Raw genomic sequence first — 19,039 nt, 5'->3', positions numbered from 1 at the left:
GTTTCCTTGTCAATAGGGCTGTATTTTGGGGGGATAAACTCCAACAAGAATAGTGATTTCTGTGTTGAAATCCCAACAACAATACTGAGTTTTGGGTTGAAATATGGAATGTGATCAAGGTAAAGAGAAAATGAAGTGAATTTTATCAGTTATGCAGGTGGAGGTGGGGGGTGGGGGTGGGAGGTGTACTGGTTTTTTGATTTTTTTTTTTGGTGGTGGAATATGGGCACTGGTGAAGGGACGGGTGTTTGAGCATTGTATAACTGAGACATAAGCCTGAGAACTTTGTAACTTTCCACATGGTGACTCAATAAAATAAATTAAAAAAACAAGAAAGAAAGATGTCTGAGTTCATTTTTTTTTGAACCAAGCTGCCAAGTTTTCCCAGCACCATTTGTTAAAGAGGTTTTCTAACTCCACTTTATATTTCTTGCTCTTTTATCAAAGATTAAATGATAATATACTTGAAAGTGTGTCAAGATGTTCAACTCTATTACATTGACTTGAAGATTACATTGATCTTTTAATTACTACTTCTTTGTAGCACAGTTTGAAGTTGGGGATGATGATACCTTACATATTCTTTCCCCAAGGATTGCTTTAGTTATTCATGGGGGGGACATTGGATATTGTTCTACATGAATTTCAGGAGTGTTTGATCTCTATTTCTTTGAAAAATGTCATGGGTATCCTTATATGATAGTGCTTTGTGGGTAATGCCATTTTGACAGTGTTAATTCTCCCAATCCATGAGCAGGGGGTGTGTCTCCATTTCTTTGAGTCTTTTGTTATTTATTGAAGTAGCGTTTTGTAATTTCCTTTGTCCTTCAACTCTTTAGTTGATTTCAAGGTACTTGATTTTCTGAGACACAACTATGAACGGGATTTTCTTTTAATACTTTCTTGTTTTTTATTATTTGTATATAGTAAAGCCATGGACTTCTGCATATTAATTTTATAGTTTGAAATTTTACTATAGAAATAAATTGTTTATATAAACTTTATTGTAGAGCCTTTAAGACTTTTTAAATACAGTATCATATCATCTTCAGATAGTGAAAGTTTGACTTTTTCCTTTTGTTAATTGATGCCCTTGATACTTTTTCTTGACTAATTGCTGTGGTAAATACTTCCAATACTATATTGAATAGGAGTGGCGAGTGTGGACAAACTTGTCTTGTTCCTGATTTAGAGGAAAGGTTTTAATTTTCCCCCCATTGAGAATAATGCTTGCTGTGTGATTGTGGTAGATGGATTTGACTATATTGAGGAAAGTTCCTCCCATTTTGTTGAGAGTTTTTATCATGAATGAATGCTAGGTCTTGTTAAATAACTCCTTTACATCTATCAATATGATCATGGCTATATTCTTACTTTTACTTACATGCTGTATTATGCTGACTGATCTGTGAATGTTAAACCATCTTGCATCCCCAGGATGAATCCTAGTTAGTCCTAGTGTACCATCTTTTTGATGAATTGTTGGGTTCTGTATGTTAGTTCTTTTTTTGTTGAGGATCTTTCCATCTGTGTTCACCAGAGATCACTGTATCACTGTTGTCGCGTTGCTCATCGATATGCTTGAGCGGGCGCCAGTAACGTCTCCGTTTGTCCCTGTTGCATTCAGGGTCAGGGGAATGAGGCCTATTATTGTTACTGTTTTTGTCATATTGAATATGCCACTGGTAATACTTGCCAGGCTCTGCCATGCGAGATTCTGCATCGGTTTTCTGGGAGTTTCGTTTTATAGTCTCTGGATCTTGGCAGTTGATGAGATTACATGGCGCCGCCAGGGCCAGTTTGTGGGTGTGACTGCCAAGCTACTGGAAAATGAGGGATATGGGTGGAGGAGGCCCAGTCCCGATCTGAGCAGGCTTGAAGATCTCAGACATGGGTCCCACATACCTGGGTTCCTCTGTCAGTTCCTTCATGCTTGAGGCTCGTCCAAGCGTGTGGAGAGTGGCCTTGAGCATGGCTGTGGCTGGATTCTGGAGGTTTTTGGCTGCCAGGGCTCTGCTTGGGGTGAGGAGGGAAACTCAACCCGCCCCCCTTTGAGGGGGCCCCGTTGAAGACGGCCTGGCATGGGGGCAGGAGATTCTACTTCACCAGAGATATTGGCCTATAATTCTCTTTTTTGGGGAGTCTTCGTCTGCTTTTGGTGTCAGGGTGACATTTACTTTATAGAAGCAGTTTTGAGCACTTCTTTTACTTCGATTTCCTGGAAAAGCTTGAAAAAAATTGGCAATAGGTCCTCTTTGTAACTTTGAAATAATTCATTAGTGAATTATTCTGGTCTAGCCTTTTGTTTATGGGAAGACTTCTGATTATCTTTTCATTTATGCAGGAAGGCCAAACTAGGAAAGTTTCTTTTCATAGTACTGTTGGCACAAGGAGGGAGACTATGCTCTGACTAGATCTTTTTATATCTGGCAGTGCTCTGACAAAGTTTTACTCCACCAAAGCCAACAGGACTTGAAGCAAGTTCAGTGGCCCAATTGGTTCCACAGCTTATACTGTGAGGTGAGTTTGTCTGGTACGAGATAATTGAATGCATGAGAGTTCTCCCAGGTTCCCAGGTTTGTGGCTGTGGATTTCAAAACTCTCTTGTTCACAGGAGCTCTTCTGTTCATGAAATACTGAAGTATAATTAGGTTTTAAAGGTGGGACAGAAAGAGGAATGTACTATTCCCACCACAAAGCAAATGCCACTCCCTTTCATCTTTTTTCACTTTTTTTTTTAAAAAATGAATCACTTTGAGATACAGTTACAGATTTCAAACCTTTGTGATTACATTTCAGTCACATAATAATAGAGTACCCATCCCTTCACCAGTACCCATTCTCCACCAACAATGTCCCCAGTGTCCCTCCCACCACCCCCATCCCACACCCCTTGCCACTGTGGCAGGCACATTACCTCTTACTCTCTCTCTCCTTTTGGGTGTTATGGTTTGCAATACAGGCAGTAAGTGGCCATCATGTTTGGTCTATAGTCTACTTTCAGCCCGCATCTCCCATCCCAAGCGAGCCCTCCTAGCATCTTTTACTTAGTGGTAGCAAAGCTGTCTTTTCCCCCAGCTTTTGAGGCCAGCTTCCAAGCCGAGGAGCAATCCTCCTGGCCCATCTCTATTATCCTTGGGTGTTAGTCTCCCATTCTGTTACTTTATATTCCACAAATGAGTGCAGTCATTCTACGTCTGTCCCTCTCTCTCTGACTCATTTTACTTAGCATGATACTCTACATATTGATCCATTTATATGCAAATTTCATCTTTTTCTAACAGCTGCATAGTATTCCATTGTATAGATGTACCAAAGTTTCTTTAACCAGTCATCTGTTCTCGGGCACTCAGGTTTTTTCCAGATTCTGGCTATTGTAAACAGTGCTGCAATGAACATACAAGTGCAGATGTCATTTTAACTATAATTTTCTGCCTCTATGGGATCTATTCCCAGAAGTGGCGATGCTGGGTCAAATGGGAGCTCAATTTTAATTTTTGAGAAGTGTCCACATTGTTTTCCAAAACAGCTGCATCAGTCGGCATTCCCACCAGCAGTGAAGGAGAGTTCCTTTCTCCCCACATCCACGCCAACACCAGTTGCCTTAGTTCTTTTGGATGTGTGCCAGTCTCTTTGGTGTGAGATGACATCTCATAGTTGTTTTGATCTGCATCTCCCTGGTGATTAGTGATGAAGAACGTTTTTTCATGTGACTTTTGGCCATTTATATTTCTTCTTTGGGAAAGTTTCTGTTCAGTTCATTGCCCCAGTTTCTGATGGGATTGGGTGTTTTCTTCTTGTGAGTTCAACCAGTGCCTTGTGTATCCTTGATATAAACCCCTTATCAAAAGGGGATTGGGTGAATATCCTTTTCCATTCTGTAGACTGTCTTTGTATTCTAATCACTGTTTCTTTGGAGGTGCAGAAGCTTCTTAGTTTAAGATAATCCCATTTGTTTATCTCCGTTTCCACTTGCTTGGTCAGTGGCAAGTCATCTTTGAAAATACTTTTAGCTTCAATGTCATGGAGAGTTTGCCTACCTTTACTTCAGTGTTCCTTATGGATTCTGGTTTGATTTTGAGGTCTTTAATGCATTTGGATCTGACTTTTGTGCATGGTAGTAGGTAGAGATCTGCACCCATTGTTTTGTAGTACCACTTCTTAAAGAGGCTTTCCTTGGTCCATTTTATATTTCTTGCTCCCCTATCAAAGATTAGATGATCATATATTTGAGGATGTGTGTAAGGATATTCAACCCTATTCCATTGGTCTGTGGATTTGTCTTTGTTCCAATACCATGCTGTTTTAATTATTACTGCTTTGTAGTACAATTTGAGGTTGGGGAAGGTAATGCCTCCAATCATTTTTTTCCCAAGAATTGCTTTAGCTATTCATGGGGGCTTTTTGTTCCATATGAATTTCAGGAGTGTTTGCTCCATTTCTTTGAAGAATGCCATGGGTGTCCTTATAGGGATCACATTGAATCTGTACAATACTTTGGGGAGTATCGCCATTTTGACAATGTTAATTCTCGTGTCTCTGTTGTCCCAAAATTCCAAATGGGATTGGACCACCATCTCCTTCATGCAAAATTCTACTTCACGGAGCGGGGAGAAAGGACTGCACAGTTTATGTTTAAGAAAAGACCTCCCAGAATGACCACCAACTGGGAGCTTGATTTTTGTAGTTGAGGTAATTTTGTGAGAAGTTGTGGATAATGAACTCCCCTCTTGGAAATGAACTTTCCAATTACCAACTACTCAGACACATTTCTCCAAAAGATTCAGTCAAGCAGTAAATTTCAACCAGACCAGATGTGTCTTATGTGTGTGTGTGTGCATGGTGTGTGTGTGTGTGTGTGTGTGTGAATCTGTCTTAGATCCCATAGAAAAACCTCCATTTTGTTTGCCCCTATTTGCTTCTTAAAGGTCTCAGGAGTAACCATAAATGCTCACTTACTTTCTACTCCCCTCCCACATTCGCTCATTCTTCACCTAGCTCTACCACAAATTCTAGTAAAGTTAAAAGTCTATAAAAATGACAGCTCATTTACATAAATTTCCTGCACAGCTGTGGTGGAAATGCATGAAAGATAAAATGCTCCCAGGAGCAATACTGGGTAGAGTCCTGTCCCAAGAAAGTCTGTTCTGGCAGTCTGACTTCTATATCCTTTAATAAACTGCTTGATTTGGTCTTGCCAAAGTGTCTTGATAAGGATAAATTCTTTTCTGATCACACCTCTCAAATCCCTTAATTCATTTGTGTGTCCCAAGCTTTCTCTCTAGCCCCTAGACGACCTTTCTTCACAATGTCTAGATTTGGCTTTTCCAATGCACATAGTAGATAAAACTAAGCTCAACTGAAATCCTTTAGGCTAATAGTAGCTGTTGCTTTTCCCCTAATGTTTTATTTTCTATAATTACTTAGAAGAATGAAGTTTGGGGATTGTTGACCTACTGTAGATTTATCTTTTTATCCTGTAATAGAGGATGAAATTATTCCCTTCTTGTCCTGTGAAAGTTTCTCTTTTCTCCCTGACTCCCCATATACATTAAACACAGGATATACCTTCCTGAATAACCCACAAATGTGAATGAGTTCCATGGCTGAGAACCATTCCACCACCCCCTGCCCATCATGGCTGGCTGACAGTGATGGCCAAATGCTGTTTGGAAATCAATGACCATTTATTCCAGTTGCATAGTGCTAGTTGTTAGTTATATAGAAATCATGAAAGGTGGTGGTGGGGGATACACATAGGTGTGGTCTAACATCATAACAATAAACAGACATAAAGCCCTGCCTTCAGAGAAATTTCTTCTAGGAGATTAACTCAGAGACAAAAATCTCATCTGAGGGTTCAGCAATCTAGATTACTAGATCTGCTCAAGGGTGGGATTCCATCTAAGAGCATATTGCTTCCTCCTTCACTTGGCTAGTAATTCATTTAAAAATCATATTAAATTTACTTCTTTCTAATATTCCTAGTCATTTTATATGAATCCAGTAAGTAAGCTTAAAGTATATCATTAAGTTTAAAGAGTGACTCTTCCTGGAGACATTTGACTATATATCTTAGGCTATAGTTCTTTGTCCAGGTTAATCTTTCCTAACCCTAGCAGGGGTCAAAAAAGTTGAAAACATAGCATCAACTGTCTTCCTGTGTCTATACAAAAATGACATTGCTAAACCATGCAAAGGACATAAAGGAAAGAGAAAAGCAATATAGGATTAGGAGTGCCTGAAGGAACTTTGTATACCCCAGGAGCACTGTGGTGGGAGTAACTCAATAAACCCAAGCTCCCTGCTGGAGAAGCAAGGACAAACCAAGGTTATCCAACAGATTTTTTCCAAATTGTGTCTACTATAAATAGTGCTGCAATAAACAAGGGAGCACAAATATCTTTTCTGAATAGGGATTTTTATTATTGGGGTAGATGTCCAGAAATGCAATTGCTATAAACTCAATTCTTCTTCTAAAATGTCAAAATTGTTTCCCAAAGAATTTGAAGACAAGACAAGAAGTTCAAGACAAAAACCTAACCTATTCTATTATCTCTCTGGTACTTAAACAAATTTCTTGACATGTGATTAACCAATTTTTCCAAGACCATTTTTTGGGGGGAGGGTCACACCCAGCGATGCTCAGGGATTATTCCTGTCTTTGAACTCAGGAAATACACCTGGTGGGGATAATATGGGATGCTGGGATTCAAACCTGGATCGGTGTGCAAGGCAAACGCCCTACCCCCTGTACTATGGCTCCAGCCCCTCCAACACCATTTTTGAAGAGACTTTTACTTCTACATTTCATGCTCTTACCTCCTTTGTCAAAGATTACTTAACAATATAACTAAGGATCTGTCTCTGGGCCTATAATTCAAAAGCTGTGTTGCATCAGAATAGAGAAAATAAAAATGTTAAAACAAATAAGTAAAAAGGATGTTACAGCTAAAGAGACAGTACAGTGCATAAGGCACTTGCCTCACACACAGCAGACCTGGGTTTGATCTTCTGCTTCCCATAGGGTGGGTCCCTGAACCTTCCAGGAGTGATTACTGAGAGTGAAGCCAGGTGTAAAACCTACACATGGCCTCATTTGATTCAAAACGAAAAGAGCCCAGCTCAGACCCCTACCTCACACCATGCACAAAAGACTAAAAACCTTGCTTTCAGATCTGATTTTATGAACTATATTGCAGAAAACATAGGCAGAAGTCTCCATCTAGAGTATCTTCAATAGTTTAATGGACTATTCAAGCAAAGGGAAACAAAGATAAAAATTATCTTTATGCTCCCTTATTCACAACCCCTGGACATCCCTGGGTGTGGTCCAAAAACAAAACAAGCAAAAATGTATTAGTAATAATATCATAAGTAGTATAATAAACTAATAATGACACATGATACTTTCGCTTTTTGGGGGGGTGGGGGACTGGGGCCACACTTGCTGGTGCTCTGGCATTTTGGTGCCAGAGATTGACCCTGGGCTACCTGCATGAAATGATAGACTCTGTCCTTTGATCTATCTCCCTGCCCCCATTTCTACTTTGTTTATTGCACTGAACAGCTAAGTCTGGAAGCCTTGATAAATCAAGTTCTCCAGAAGAATTTCTACCATAATCACACTGAGAAATCATAAAGATTTGAGCAATACAAAAAGTGGTTATCTGTTTAAAATATTAGTTAAACCTGGCACTTCTCCATTGTCTCTACAGATCTCTCTGCCAGACTAAGAGCTTGTGAACATACAACTCTCTTAACTTTGTCTTTTAACTATGTATGTCAGTGTGAATTAATGATCTAGGAGGCAGTAATGCCTGTATTAGAAAATGTTTGATCTTGAATTAAGAACAGAGAAAGTAGATGCCTGAATTTATTCAGGAAGTGTGTTTTGACTGGAAGTAAACCAAAAACTAATCCATGGTGTCCAACACAGAAAACTTTCAAAAGTTTTATCTTGATTCTATTAATGTGAGACAGAAATGGAGCATGATACCAAGTTGTGTGATTAAAAAGTTCTGGTGTGGTTCTTCAAAAAAATGCAGTTTTAGGCAATCTATCTAACTAAGATTTACTTTCATTTTGTCATCTGTAAAAGTATCTAAATTCCAAAGAACATTAGAATTTAAAAATGCAATCATTTATTTGCAACAGTTAAGTACCAGTTGGGCTGGAGAGATAGCACAGCAGGTAAGGCCTTTGCCCTGCACGCAGCTGACTGGGGTTCGATTCCTCTGCCCCTCTCGGAGAGCCCGGTAAGCTACCGAGAATACCTTGCCCGCCCAGCAGAGCCTGGCAAGCTACCCATGGCATATCGGATAACAGTAACAACAAGTCTCACAATGGAGACGTTACTGGTGCTTGCTGGAGCAAATCGAACAACAGGATGACACTGCGACAAACAGTGCATTATCCTCACTAGTTTGTGAACTCACTAACTGTAGTATCTCCTGAAATCACATCAGAAGAGCTTCATTTCTCTGCTATTTGAAGCTTCTCTTTTTATCTTTTGAAAATGGAAGTGCTCCAGAAAGACAACCCAACCTTTCTCATTGACTCACAATTTATGGACTTGCTCGGGATGGGAGATGTGAGCCGAAAGTAGACCAAACATGATGACTTCTCAGTGTCTGTGTTGCAAGCTATAATACCCAAAAGTAGAGAAAGTATGGGGAATATTGTCTGCCATAGAGGCAGGGGGAGGGTGGGAAAGGGAGTTATACTGGGGATATTGGTGGTGGGGAATGTGCACTGGTGGAGGGATGGGTGTTTGATCATTGTGTGATTGTAACCCAAACATGAAAGCTTGTAACTATCTCATGGTGATTCAATAAAATTTTAAAAAAATTGTGGACTTGCTATAGACTGCTCATGTAAGCAGGAAAAGAGAGGGCTTAGGAAAAATATGATGGTGCTGACATAAATCCAGTGTACTTATACTCCACCACTCTAAGGATAAAGTGGTAAAGTAAAACTTACACAAAAGGTCTAAGAATTAAGGTTAGACCAAAAATGAACTCAGCAGAAGAGCCTTGCATGTATGAGGCCCATGATTCAATTCCTGGAATTTTTTTTTAAATAAAATAGCTCAAAGGAAGTGTGAATGAGATGTAGTCCATATGAATTTTCTGTCATGCTTCTGAATAAAGTACATTTCATCTCTGTTATGGAGATATATTTGTGTGGCTTCCAAAATAGCACATATGGATGACCTAGAGTAAATAGCACATAAAGATGGGGCATCCTCTGGTGCCATGTCAGCTCATTAACAGCCATGATCCAGAGCCTCACAAATAAATCTCAGAAGAGAGTTTCAAGCTGCAGACATGCCCCCAGACTGCGGGATGCCCTGGAGGTAGGGACTGAGTCCCACTCCCCACCCCAGCAGCTGAAAACCTCGAGACCCAATTGCTACTATACGCATGGCCAATCTTCACACACTCAGGACAAGCCTCATGCATGAGAATGAACCTGCTGAAAAACAGGTATGCAGGATTTGTGACCAAAATCTCTAGGCTCTCACAAAGCCAGGCATGGGCAATCACCCTCCCTATCCTTCCGGGAGCCGGGCAGTCATACCTACGAACTGCCTCTGGTGCCATATAAGCTCATGAATGGCCATGACCCAGAGACACACAAATAAATCTCAGAAGAGACTAAGAAGCTACAGACATACCTCCAGACCCCAAAGTCACCATCAGTTAAAAAGTTAATGCAAGCTACGTCACCCTATTAAAATTTTAGAATTCTTGGAGCATACAGTCATGACATCTTATGCTCTTCATCACTGATGTGCCAAGAGTAGCACACCATATTTGATGGGGGTAAGGTAGAAGGCAACCAATCTCAATTTAAAAAAAACATTAGCACACACTGTTCAACCTATAACCGTTAGTAATCAAGAGCTTAATTTCTCCAGGGTGAGACACAACAATCTTCACACCTTCCTCTAAGGAAAAATTTTTTGATCATTTTTAGTGGATCATTCATTGTTAGGAATACAAAATAAATTATCTAGGATATTCCTTTGGGGCAGGCTTGGGTGGTGTTAGTAAAATTCAAAACAATGCTGTTGGGAAGGTTTAATGGTGTCTGGATTGGTGTTGGAATATTGATGGCAATATATATTTTGACAACTTAAAAAAAATAAATTAAACAAAAAATGTGGGCATCTGAGTAGTTTTGGCTCAGCTGAATCATTGCCAAACCCAAATTAGTATTAGGGTTTCATTATAACTGTTGTCATCTTTCTTCACCCCGTCTGTCACAGAGAGTCGGAGCCATGGACTCTTTGCCGTGAAAGTGTGGTTACTGCCACTTATGGTTGTTTTAGCCAGGGAAATTTTAGCCAAATGCGAAGCTTTTAAAGGATTCTGGCGCTGTGTCTCCTTCTTGCTCCCCACCCACTGCAATGCTCAGGGTGGGAGACTGAGCAAGACTCTTAAATTTTAAAGTTTCTATTATTCCTTTCTGGTTTGTAATATTTTACATTATTATACCTGCATTATGAGCTAATTTTTTTTCTGACCATAGAACATAGTTTGTTAAAATAACATTATTACTGTTGTGCAAAACATACCATATATCTTAAAAAACGACTAGAAAATCCATATATATAAATATTACACTTGTTAAATATAATTTCATATCAATCATTAATTTGGATGAGATCTCATTGAAAGGTTTCAGTCCATCCACAATTAATATGCAAGTGTACTTGCAGCAGAAGACATCATATAAACAATGGCATGAGTAGAATTCTTTGTCTATGACATCAGCAAGCACTATTTATCATTACATTATTGTCACCCATGCTGGAGAGAGCTGTGAAACTACTCCTTGACTACCTTTTCCATCTTATTAAATTCAATTTAGTTTTCAGCTTATAGATGGAAGGAATAAAATGCTCTTACCCAGAATTACAATTGAGGGCAAAACGAGTGAGAACAAAGTATGTTGGTGTATCTGACTTACCCTCTTGGACAAGATGCCAGGACAAAATCTATGTTATCAACTTGGACCCATCCCAAGCCAGGTAGCTATAAATGCCCTTGAACACTGTCATTCTGAGAAGACTGCCATGCCATTTCAGTCAGAGATCTTGATTTTCTTTTTAAGTCAAGAGAAAGAGCCAGTCCACCAAACACCAGCTGACATTTTCCCATTGAGGGTAAAGTTTTATAATGGGATTTCTGAATTTCTGTCCTTAAAAGGAAGAGACTTTGAACAATTCTCCACTCCCTTTGTCCCTCCTGTCTCTCTCTCTCTCTCTTTCTCTCTCTCCCTCCCTTTCTCTCTCTCCTTGATCTTTTTCTTTGACAGAGACAGCAAACCTGTAATATGATGCCTTGAAAGAGGGTATAATGTGGAGTGTGGAAGTGGTTATGGGACTCTTATGGACTTGGATAGTGGAGCTGGGTCTGAGCCCAGTGGGGAAGAAAAAGTGACCAGGAATCCTGTAGCATTTGGAGCAGTTAAGCTATGAGTTACTAGCCTTTCAGTAAGAGACCAAGGGAAAGCAATATCTCACTGGATAGAAAAGCAAAATGCACATAGCAGAGGTCCAGAGGTAAGCCTGCCCACTGCCCAGCCTGGTGTAACCCGGAACCCCATAGCAACTTTCTTGATGATGACATCTTCAGAGCAACTCCAGGCTCTGCCTGGGCCATGTGACCAAATGTCAATAGGAACAAAACTATAAATGGCACTGTATGTAGACAGATTTCAAATGTATCAATAAATCCAAATGACTAGAGAAATGTTGTGCCAATACAAAAATTATTTACACAAGTGTGCATGCAGACACACACACTTAATTCATATGTATGAGGTCTATAGTGAAATGTGATTCACTTGTACCTAGAACATTAGAAAGAGTACTGGACAGAAACCAGAATAAACACTGGGTCTGAAAAGGTAAGGCCATGAATTCAAGGATGACTAATTCTAAGGAACAGCTAATTCAAAATTTAAAAGTAAAAATTCTATGTTTTTTTTTTTTTGCCATGCCCAGTGGTTCTTGGGATCACTCCTGCTGTGCTCAGGGACCATGAGGCTCTGGGGGTCAAACCTGATGCTCCTGTGTGTGGAGTATACATTCTTCTGAGCTCTCTCTCCAGCCACCCCAAAGCTAAGTATTTAAAATATGTTATTTGTCAAGAATTAGAGGTCTTGGGTTGATCCCGAGAACTACACAAGAAAAGTAATTTTATTTTTTTAAATATTAATTGGAAAAATTTCATTGACATATAAAAAATATACATACAAAAATGCAGGTGCTCACAAACAAGATAGATGATGGTCACTCCTTACTTCAGAAGAGGGAGAGAAATGCGAGGATTTGACAAGTTTCTCAAAGGCAACTGTCCTCCCTGCATATAACCAAATCTGCCTTAGAGTCCATGAGTCCTGAGGAAAACTTCCAGGTCAGGTAGGACACCTGGACCTATCTCCGGAAGAACACTTGAGAACGGTTTCCCACAGTCTGATCCAGCGTGACGCAGTGCTCTCAATGTTTATGCCAACATCGTGATTGCACGGAGCTTCTCCATGCGTAGCAACAATACTAGACAGCAGGCGTTCCGGAAGCACCGCCCCACTTTCCTTCTTTGTAATCAGTTTTAAACTTTACATGAAGGAAGGAAGGAAAGAAAACATAGGAAAGGCCAGAGAGAGGAGTCCTTCAGTTTGAGCCTCTCAGACTTTTGTTTCAAGTTCTGTCTTCCTCTGCTAGGGTCAACCTAGCCTGTCTGTATTTAAAAAGTCTCCAAGAGGTAGGCCTCTGCCTCCATGTGTCCCTCTTCATCTCCACTGGAGTCTGAGGCTGGCTGCGTCCCTCATCTTCTCCATCTTCCTTATTTTCTGCTAATCCACACAGACATAAGAATCATCTTCACTATTTCCTGATGATTCTTCTATCCCTGGAGCTTGCAGGCCCGGCTCTTCTCCAAATCTGTCCCTTACAAATGAGGATTGGAGACTGAAGTTGGTGTTTTGGTCTCCCTTCACGCCCATGGACTTAGGTTTAGCATAGGATATCTCTCTGTATGCGGCATACTCCTGAGGGGAAAGAGTCCTGAGCCAGCGATCCAGGTCTGTCTTATACTGTACCTGAAGGTCCTTGGCTTCCTGCTCATAGAGCTCCTTCTGGCTCTGGGGGACTCTCTGCCACCTCCTGCATATCTCCACCATGCGCTTTTTCAGGGGCACGTCTTGCAGCTCCTCACTTGACCACAAATCCTGATGGAATTTATAATATCCATGCATGGGGGGCTTTGGGGGCTCTCCATGAAATAGTATCCTATGGGGAAAGCCACTTTTAGGCAAAGAATCCATATCTTGTACATTTTCTTGACCCTTCTTTTGTCCTTTTACTGGTCTCCTCCTCTTGCTGTTCGGGGCTAGGTCAGGGTGCTCTTCTCTGAACTGAGTCAGTTTCTGCTCAAACTCCTGTTTCTCCCTTTGGAAATCTTGGATGTATTTTTCTTTTTCCTGCTTTGGGAGTTCCTTGTATTTCTTAGACAGCACTTTGGTCAGTTCCTTACTGTTCAGTGGGGGGTGCATTTGTGAATACTGGAGCCTCTGCTCCTTGAAGAATCGGAAGTAAGCAGTTAAAGGCTTCTTGGGTAGGTCATGATGTCTTTTGCAACTTTTCCTTTTGTAAGGTTTTCCAACACGTTCCTTGGCATCCAAGACCAATTCTTTCAATGTACGAAATTTTCTCAAATTGTTAGAAATCTGTAACCACTTCAGTTTGCATGTCTCTCCAGAAAAGTCTTTAAAAGCAATTTTATCCCAGTCCAGTTTTGACTGGGTGGTTTTGAACGTGTTATCATCATCAGATAGGTTATCCTCCATGCGTTCCAACAGCTGAATAGAGTCTTCTTTGCACCAGTCATCTTGGCCTTGAGGTAATGCCATTTTTAGGTTTTGGATCACTTTTAAGACCCCAGTTAGACAGGTTTATATCTAGGCTTATCAAGTTACTCTTGTTCTCAAGGCTCAGAACTTTTTGATTTCTGGAAATAATACTGCACATGAAACTTTGTTTCTGAGGAGAAAAGAAAAGACCTTTATGCAATAAATAACAATAACATTCAAAATGTCCCATCCATAATTTATCTTATAGAAAATATCACTTACAAAGACTTCAGATTTCTCAAATGTTAGTCATAAAATAAGAAGAGAAGAGAAAAAAATAAGAAGAGGTTGACATAGTCAAATTCAAAATACTGAATAAAATAACATTCTACCAGGAATCCTCTACTCTGCAAGATTATCATTTAGATTTGAAGAAATGACAAGCGTTTTCATAAAAGCAAGGGCTAAAGACATTTGTTGAATCCAAGCAGTTCTTCACAGAATACTGAATGGCCCACATTATAAAACATATACATGAAAAAAATCCTTATAGGAAAATGGCAATAAATAACTTTTTATCAGTAATTCACCTTATCCTAATGAACTGAATTTTCCTATCAAAAGCCACAGGTTGGAGGGTGGGATAAGTCCAGAAAAAAATTCCAATCTTCTGCTACTAGGGACACACTTGAACTCTCACGACAAGTGTTAAGGATGGAAAACAATAATACAGGCTAATGACAAATTTTAATAAGGGCAGGGAGAGTCAGACTTGGATCACACCAAATAGCATTCAAAATAAAGTAAACAAGAGATAAGGATGGTCATTACATATTGATCAAGGGATCAATAGATCAAGAGTTCAATTATTTTGAACTCATTAAAATAATATGCACTAAATGAAGGGACAGCAAATTCTATAAACAACTGCTAGACTTAAGGAGATATATCAATGGCAACACTATAGTTATGGTAGATTGTATTATCACACTTTTCTAATTGAACAAATAAATCATACAGAACATCATAGATAATGATCAAGTCAGATTAATTCAAGGAGCTATCATGCAAATACAATTTAAATGTAGAACTGACCATTTAAATTTTTTTTTTATCCAAGACACTGGATGGTACTTGGGTGTTTATTCCTGGTGGTGCTCAGGGTAGTGTTTGGTGCCTGGGATTAAATTCAGCCCTCCTACATGCAAAACATGTGATTATCCCATTTTGTGATCCCTCTAGTCCTAAATTTTGAAGTTTTAATATATATGCAGTCAACTGGGATAGCAGAAAACCAGCTAACACAGATATTTGGAGATATATTAGGGAAAGGCTACTAACAAAGTATCATCAAGATGAAGATACCTGGCTAGGAGTTTGGCTACTGAAAGTCTAACCAGTATGAAAAGCTAAACCTGGAGTAAGCAGTCTGAAGAGAAAATGGAGGGATTATTGAAAAGTTTATATGTCTGGGGAAGAGTTTTAAAGTCAGAATAAATGTGCGAAAGCATTAGGGAAAGCTGAGAAAAGAAACATAAGTACATAAGAAAATCTTAAGAGAAATAAATATAATTGGCATGCATCATGGACCAGTTACAATTTTCATTTTTATTAGATAAAAATCCATCTAAATATAAATATGATGTAAAGAAAAAATAAATATAAGTATAGATATGTATAAGAGGATCAATAAATTAAAGTGCTAAAGATTTTATCATTCAGAAACCTATAGATATGAATGAAATGTTGCACTGTAGCATTGTCACCAAATATTTATTATGATAAATGTGCAGGTAATTTAGGAAATGGCTAGAAGAAATACTGCTCTTTATTTTTCCTCTGCATGCATATGTGAGCCATGCCTCAGATTCCTACAGGTTTTCTCACTTCCATTGATAGAAAAGCCTGAGAGAAGATGATCACACACACACACACACACACACAAACTGTGTTCTACAATATTTAGTAAAAAATTCTATTCTCATCTTTTCCTGAGACATAATTAGTCAGCATCACATTAATCTTAGTTTAAATAGTCTTTAGTTCTAAGAATGAAAAATATTAATAATATTAATTCCTCTTGTACTGATTTATATTGACCTTAATATTAAAATATCCACTAAGATCAGTGTGTTACAAACCATATAAGACTACTATACTATTTTTAAAATTTTCACAATTGAGAATATATAAATCCCAATGACAACTAATCAGAGATACTGCCAAAAAAAACAGAGAGAGAATTACAGGCCAATAACCCTGATGAACACAGATGCAAAGATCTTCAACAAATTACTAGCAATAGAATCCAAGAACTCATCAAAAAGATCACACACCATAACCAAGTGTGATTCATCCCAAGGATGCGATGCAAGGATGGTTTAACATTCACAAGTCAATCAACATAATACACCATATCAATAAATGAAATAATAAAGAACATAGTATTACATTAATAGATGCAGAGAAAGCTTTTGACAAGATCCAGCACCCAATCATGGTAGAAGGTCTCAACAAAATGGGAGTTGAAGACACTTTCCTCAGAATAGTCAAAGTCACCTACCACAAGTGCACAGCAAACATTATTCTCAATGGGGAGAAAATAGAAGTCTTCCTTCTAAGATCAGGCACAAGACAAATTTGCCCACCCTTGTCACTCCTTTTCAATTAGCACTGGAAATACTTTCCATAGAAGTTAGGCAAGATAAAGATGTCAAAGGCATCCAGATAGGAAAGGAAGAAATCAGGCTTTCACTATTTGCAGAAAGTATATTTTGAAAACACTAAAGACTACAATAAAACTCTTTAAAAAATTCATTTGTTGGGGGCTGGAGCGATAGCACAGCGGGTAGGGCGTTTGCCTTGCACGTGGCCGACCTGGGTTCAATTCCCAGCATCCCATATGGTCCCCTGAGCACTGCCAGGAGTAATTCCTGAGTGCAGAGCCAGGAGTAACCCCTGTGCATCTCCAGGTGTGACCCAAAAAGCAAAAAAAAATTAATTTATATATTTGTATAGTAACGTGGCAAGTTACAAAATCAGTATGCTTTCCTATATATAAAGAATGAAATAAAAGAAATAGATATGAAAAACAATCCCATTCATAAATGTCCCTGTATAAAGAAAGTGAGAAAATGCTACTCCAAGAAATAGAATAGGGCAGCAGACATGTGGCTATCATCACTCTTCTCAGCAAAGCACAATGGGAGAAGGAGGATTGAAGCATGTTCGCTCTGATTACAGGCAAGCTAGAACAAACAAGAATCCTCTTCACAGAATGATCATTCAAATATAATAAAGAAATAAAGACTTTTGCAGAGAAACAAAAGTTAATAAAGCTTACCACCAATATACTTGCCCTTCAAGAAATGATGAAAGAAGTTCCTCTGTGACAAGAAAAACAAACAAACGAACAACAAAGAAAACACAGAGTCTGAAGCATTAGTAAATAAACAAGAGACAGCAAAAAAGCATTACAAGAGAGCAAAGGAATCTGTGCAGGCAAGTACCAAACAGTCCAGGACAATAACCTGCTATCTTACATATGGAATATTTGATAAATATTCTCCTAAAGACCAAAGAGAAAAAATCTGGAGCACAGTAATAGAAGCAGCTGAGAAACCCAACACTTAAAACATCCAAATAGGAAAAATGCGTAGTAAAATAAATTGAGAGGTAGAAATATTCAGTACTGTGATAGGGGCTCACAGCTGAATTCAATTTATATTACTTACAGAAATTGTTTTAGATGTTTTCTAAAGAAAAGAAGTTTCTCTAAAGAAAAGGTTCTCAATTTTCATCTCTGGAACTGGGAACATGTTGGAAAACTTGAATTCTGGAGACTCAGCTCAGAGTTATTTTATCAGAAACTCTGCTAGTAGGGATTCTGAAAAATAGAAATAGGTCCTAGCCTTATAATAATTCTGACATTTCTATAGATTAAACAACACTAGCCTGAAGTTTGTATTCTCTGAGATGCCACATTATGCAATATATAAAATAATATGAATACTTAAAGTCATATATAAATGCATATATGCATACTAGCATGCATACATATAACACACAAACCACTTACATTATATACATGTTTCAAATAAAATATTGTAGAGATTTTTTTTTTTTTTTGCTTTTTGGGTCACACCTGGGAATGCACAGGAGTTACTCCTGGCTCTGCACTCAGGAATTACCCCTGGCGGTGCTCAGGGGACCATATGGGATGCTGGGAATCGAACCCAGGTAGGCCACGTACAAGGCAAACGCCCTACCTGCTATGCTATTGCTCCTGCCCTGTAGAGAAGATTTTTAATAGTCTTATCCAGAAGGTTTTATTTACTCATGATTCTGTACTATAAAACAATGTCCAATATTTAAAAAAATGATGTCGGCTAGCCTGGCAATATCACCACTGAACAATTTTTGTGTTGTATCCAGAAGAGTAAGAGAGTCTATCTTACTTTTCTTTTTTCCCCTCTGAGCCAGAAAAATGACTGGAGTGTGCGCCTTTCAGCAGAAAGTTTAGTACTGCACAGCCACTGAGCATTGGGCATCAGGCATGAACAAAAATGTTTTAATTGTAAATTTTCTTTATTACATTATCTCTTACTAAGAAGAAAATGTGTTTATTATTATGTTTGTTTTATCCTTAATAGAGACCCACATTTAATTTTGCTAGAAAACATTTTTGCTTGTTTATTTTTGAGCATCCACATCATAAATGAAACATGTTAGCTTTCACAGTTGTTCTATGGTGCCCTTATGCATTTTCAAGTATCTTTGTGCCCTGAAGATACTTGTGTATTTTTTCTGGCTGTTTAAGTAAAAAAAACCTGATCAGACACCAGATAAATATAGAAGAGAAAATAGTAAACCACGATGCTCAACATCATTTTTAATCCAAAAATGCAAGCTAACCAATGAGATACTAACTCTTAGAATACTTAAGAGTATTCTATAATAACTAAGAGTTAGATACTAACTCTTAGAATAGTTAACTTGGAAAGCTCGAAGCACCAAATGCTGGTAAAAATGTGGAACAGGAACTCATTCTAGTGGTACAGTCACTTTGAAAGAGATTTTGACACAGACAGATGCTTTACTTAGAATTCTAAATATTCTTGATGAATAACTCAGCAATCATCGTTTCTTGGTAGTTACTCAAATGAGTTTAAAATTC

At 38.6% G+C, this 19,039-nt stretch overlaps 1 protein-coding gene across 1 annotated transcript; it reads right to left on the bottom strand.

The window, feature by feature from the left end:
• Window positions 1-12,240: 12,240 nt before the first annotated feature.
• On the bottom strand, window positions 12,241-17,740 carry UBTFL1 (upstream binding transcription factor like 1). The gene is made up of 2 exons (XM_004605633.3): window positions 17,598-17,740; window positions 12,241-14,053 (listed from the first exon to the last, which is right to left on the bottom strand). Exon 2 carries the CDS (start codon window positions 13,921-13,923, stop codon window positions 12,868-12,870), a length of 1,056 nt encoding a protein of 351 aa, XP_004605690.2. The 5' UTR covers window positions 13,924-14,053; window positions 17,598-17,740; the 3' UTR covers window positions 12,241-12,867.
• Window positions 17,741-19,039: the final 1,299 nt, after the last annotated feature.

Source organism: Sorex araneus, chromosome 1 (assembly GCF_027595985.1).
Source record: "Sorex araneus isolate mSorAra2 chromosome 1, mSorAra2.pri, whole genome shotgun sequence".
NCBI classification, from domain to species: domain Eukaryota; kingdom Metazoa; phylum Chordata; class Mammalia; order Eulipotyphla; family Soricidae; genus Sorex; species Sorex araneus.
This window is presented reverse-complemented; position numbering and strand designations above follow the sequence as displayed.

Bases quoted from the DNA above. Each gene is read 5' to 3' on its own strand.
- UBTFL1 (XM_004605633.3), bottom strand. From the start codon at position 13,923: ATGGCATTACCTCAAGGCCAAGATGACTGGTGCAAAGAAGACTCTATT.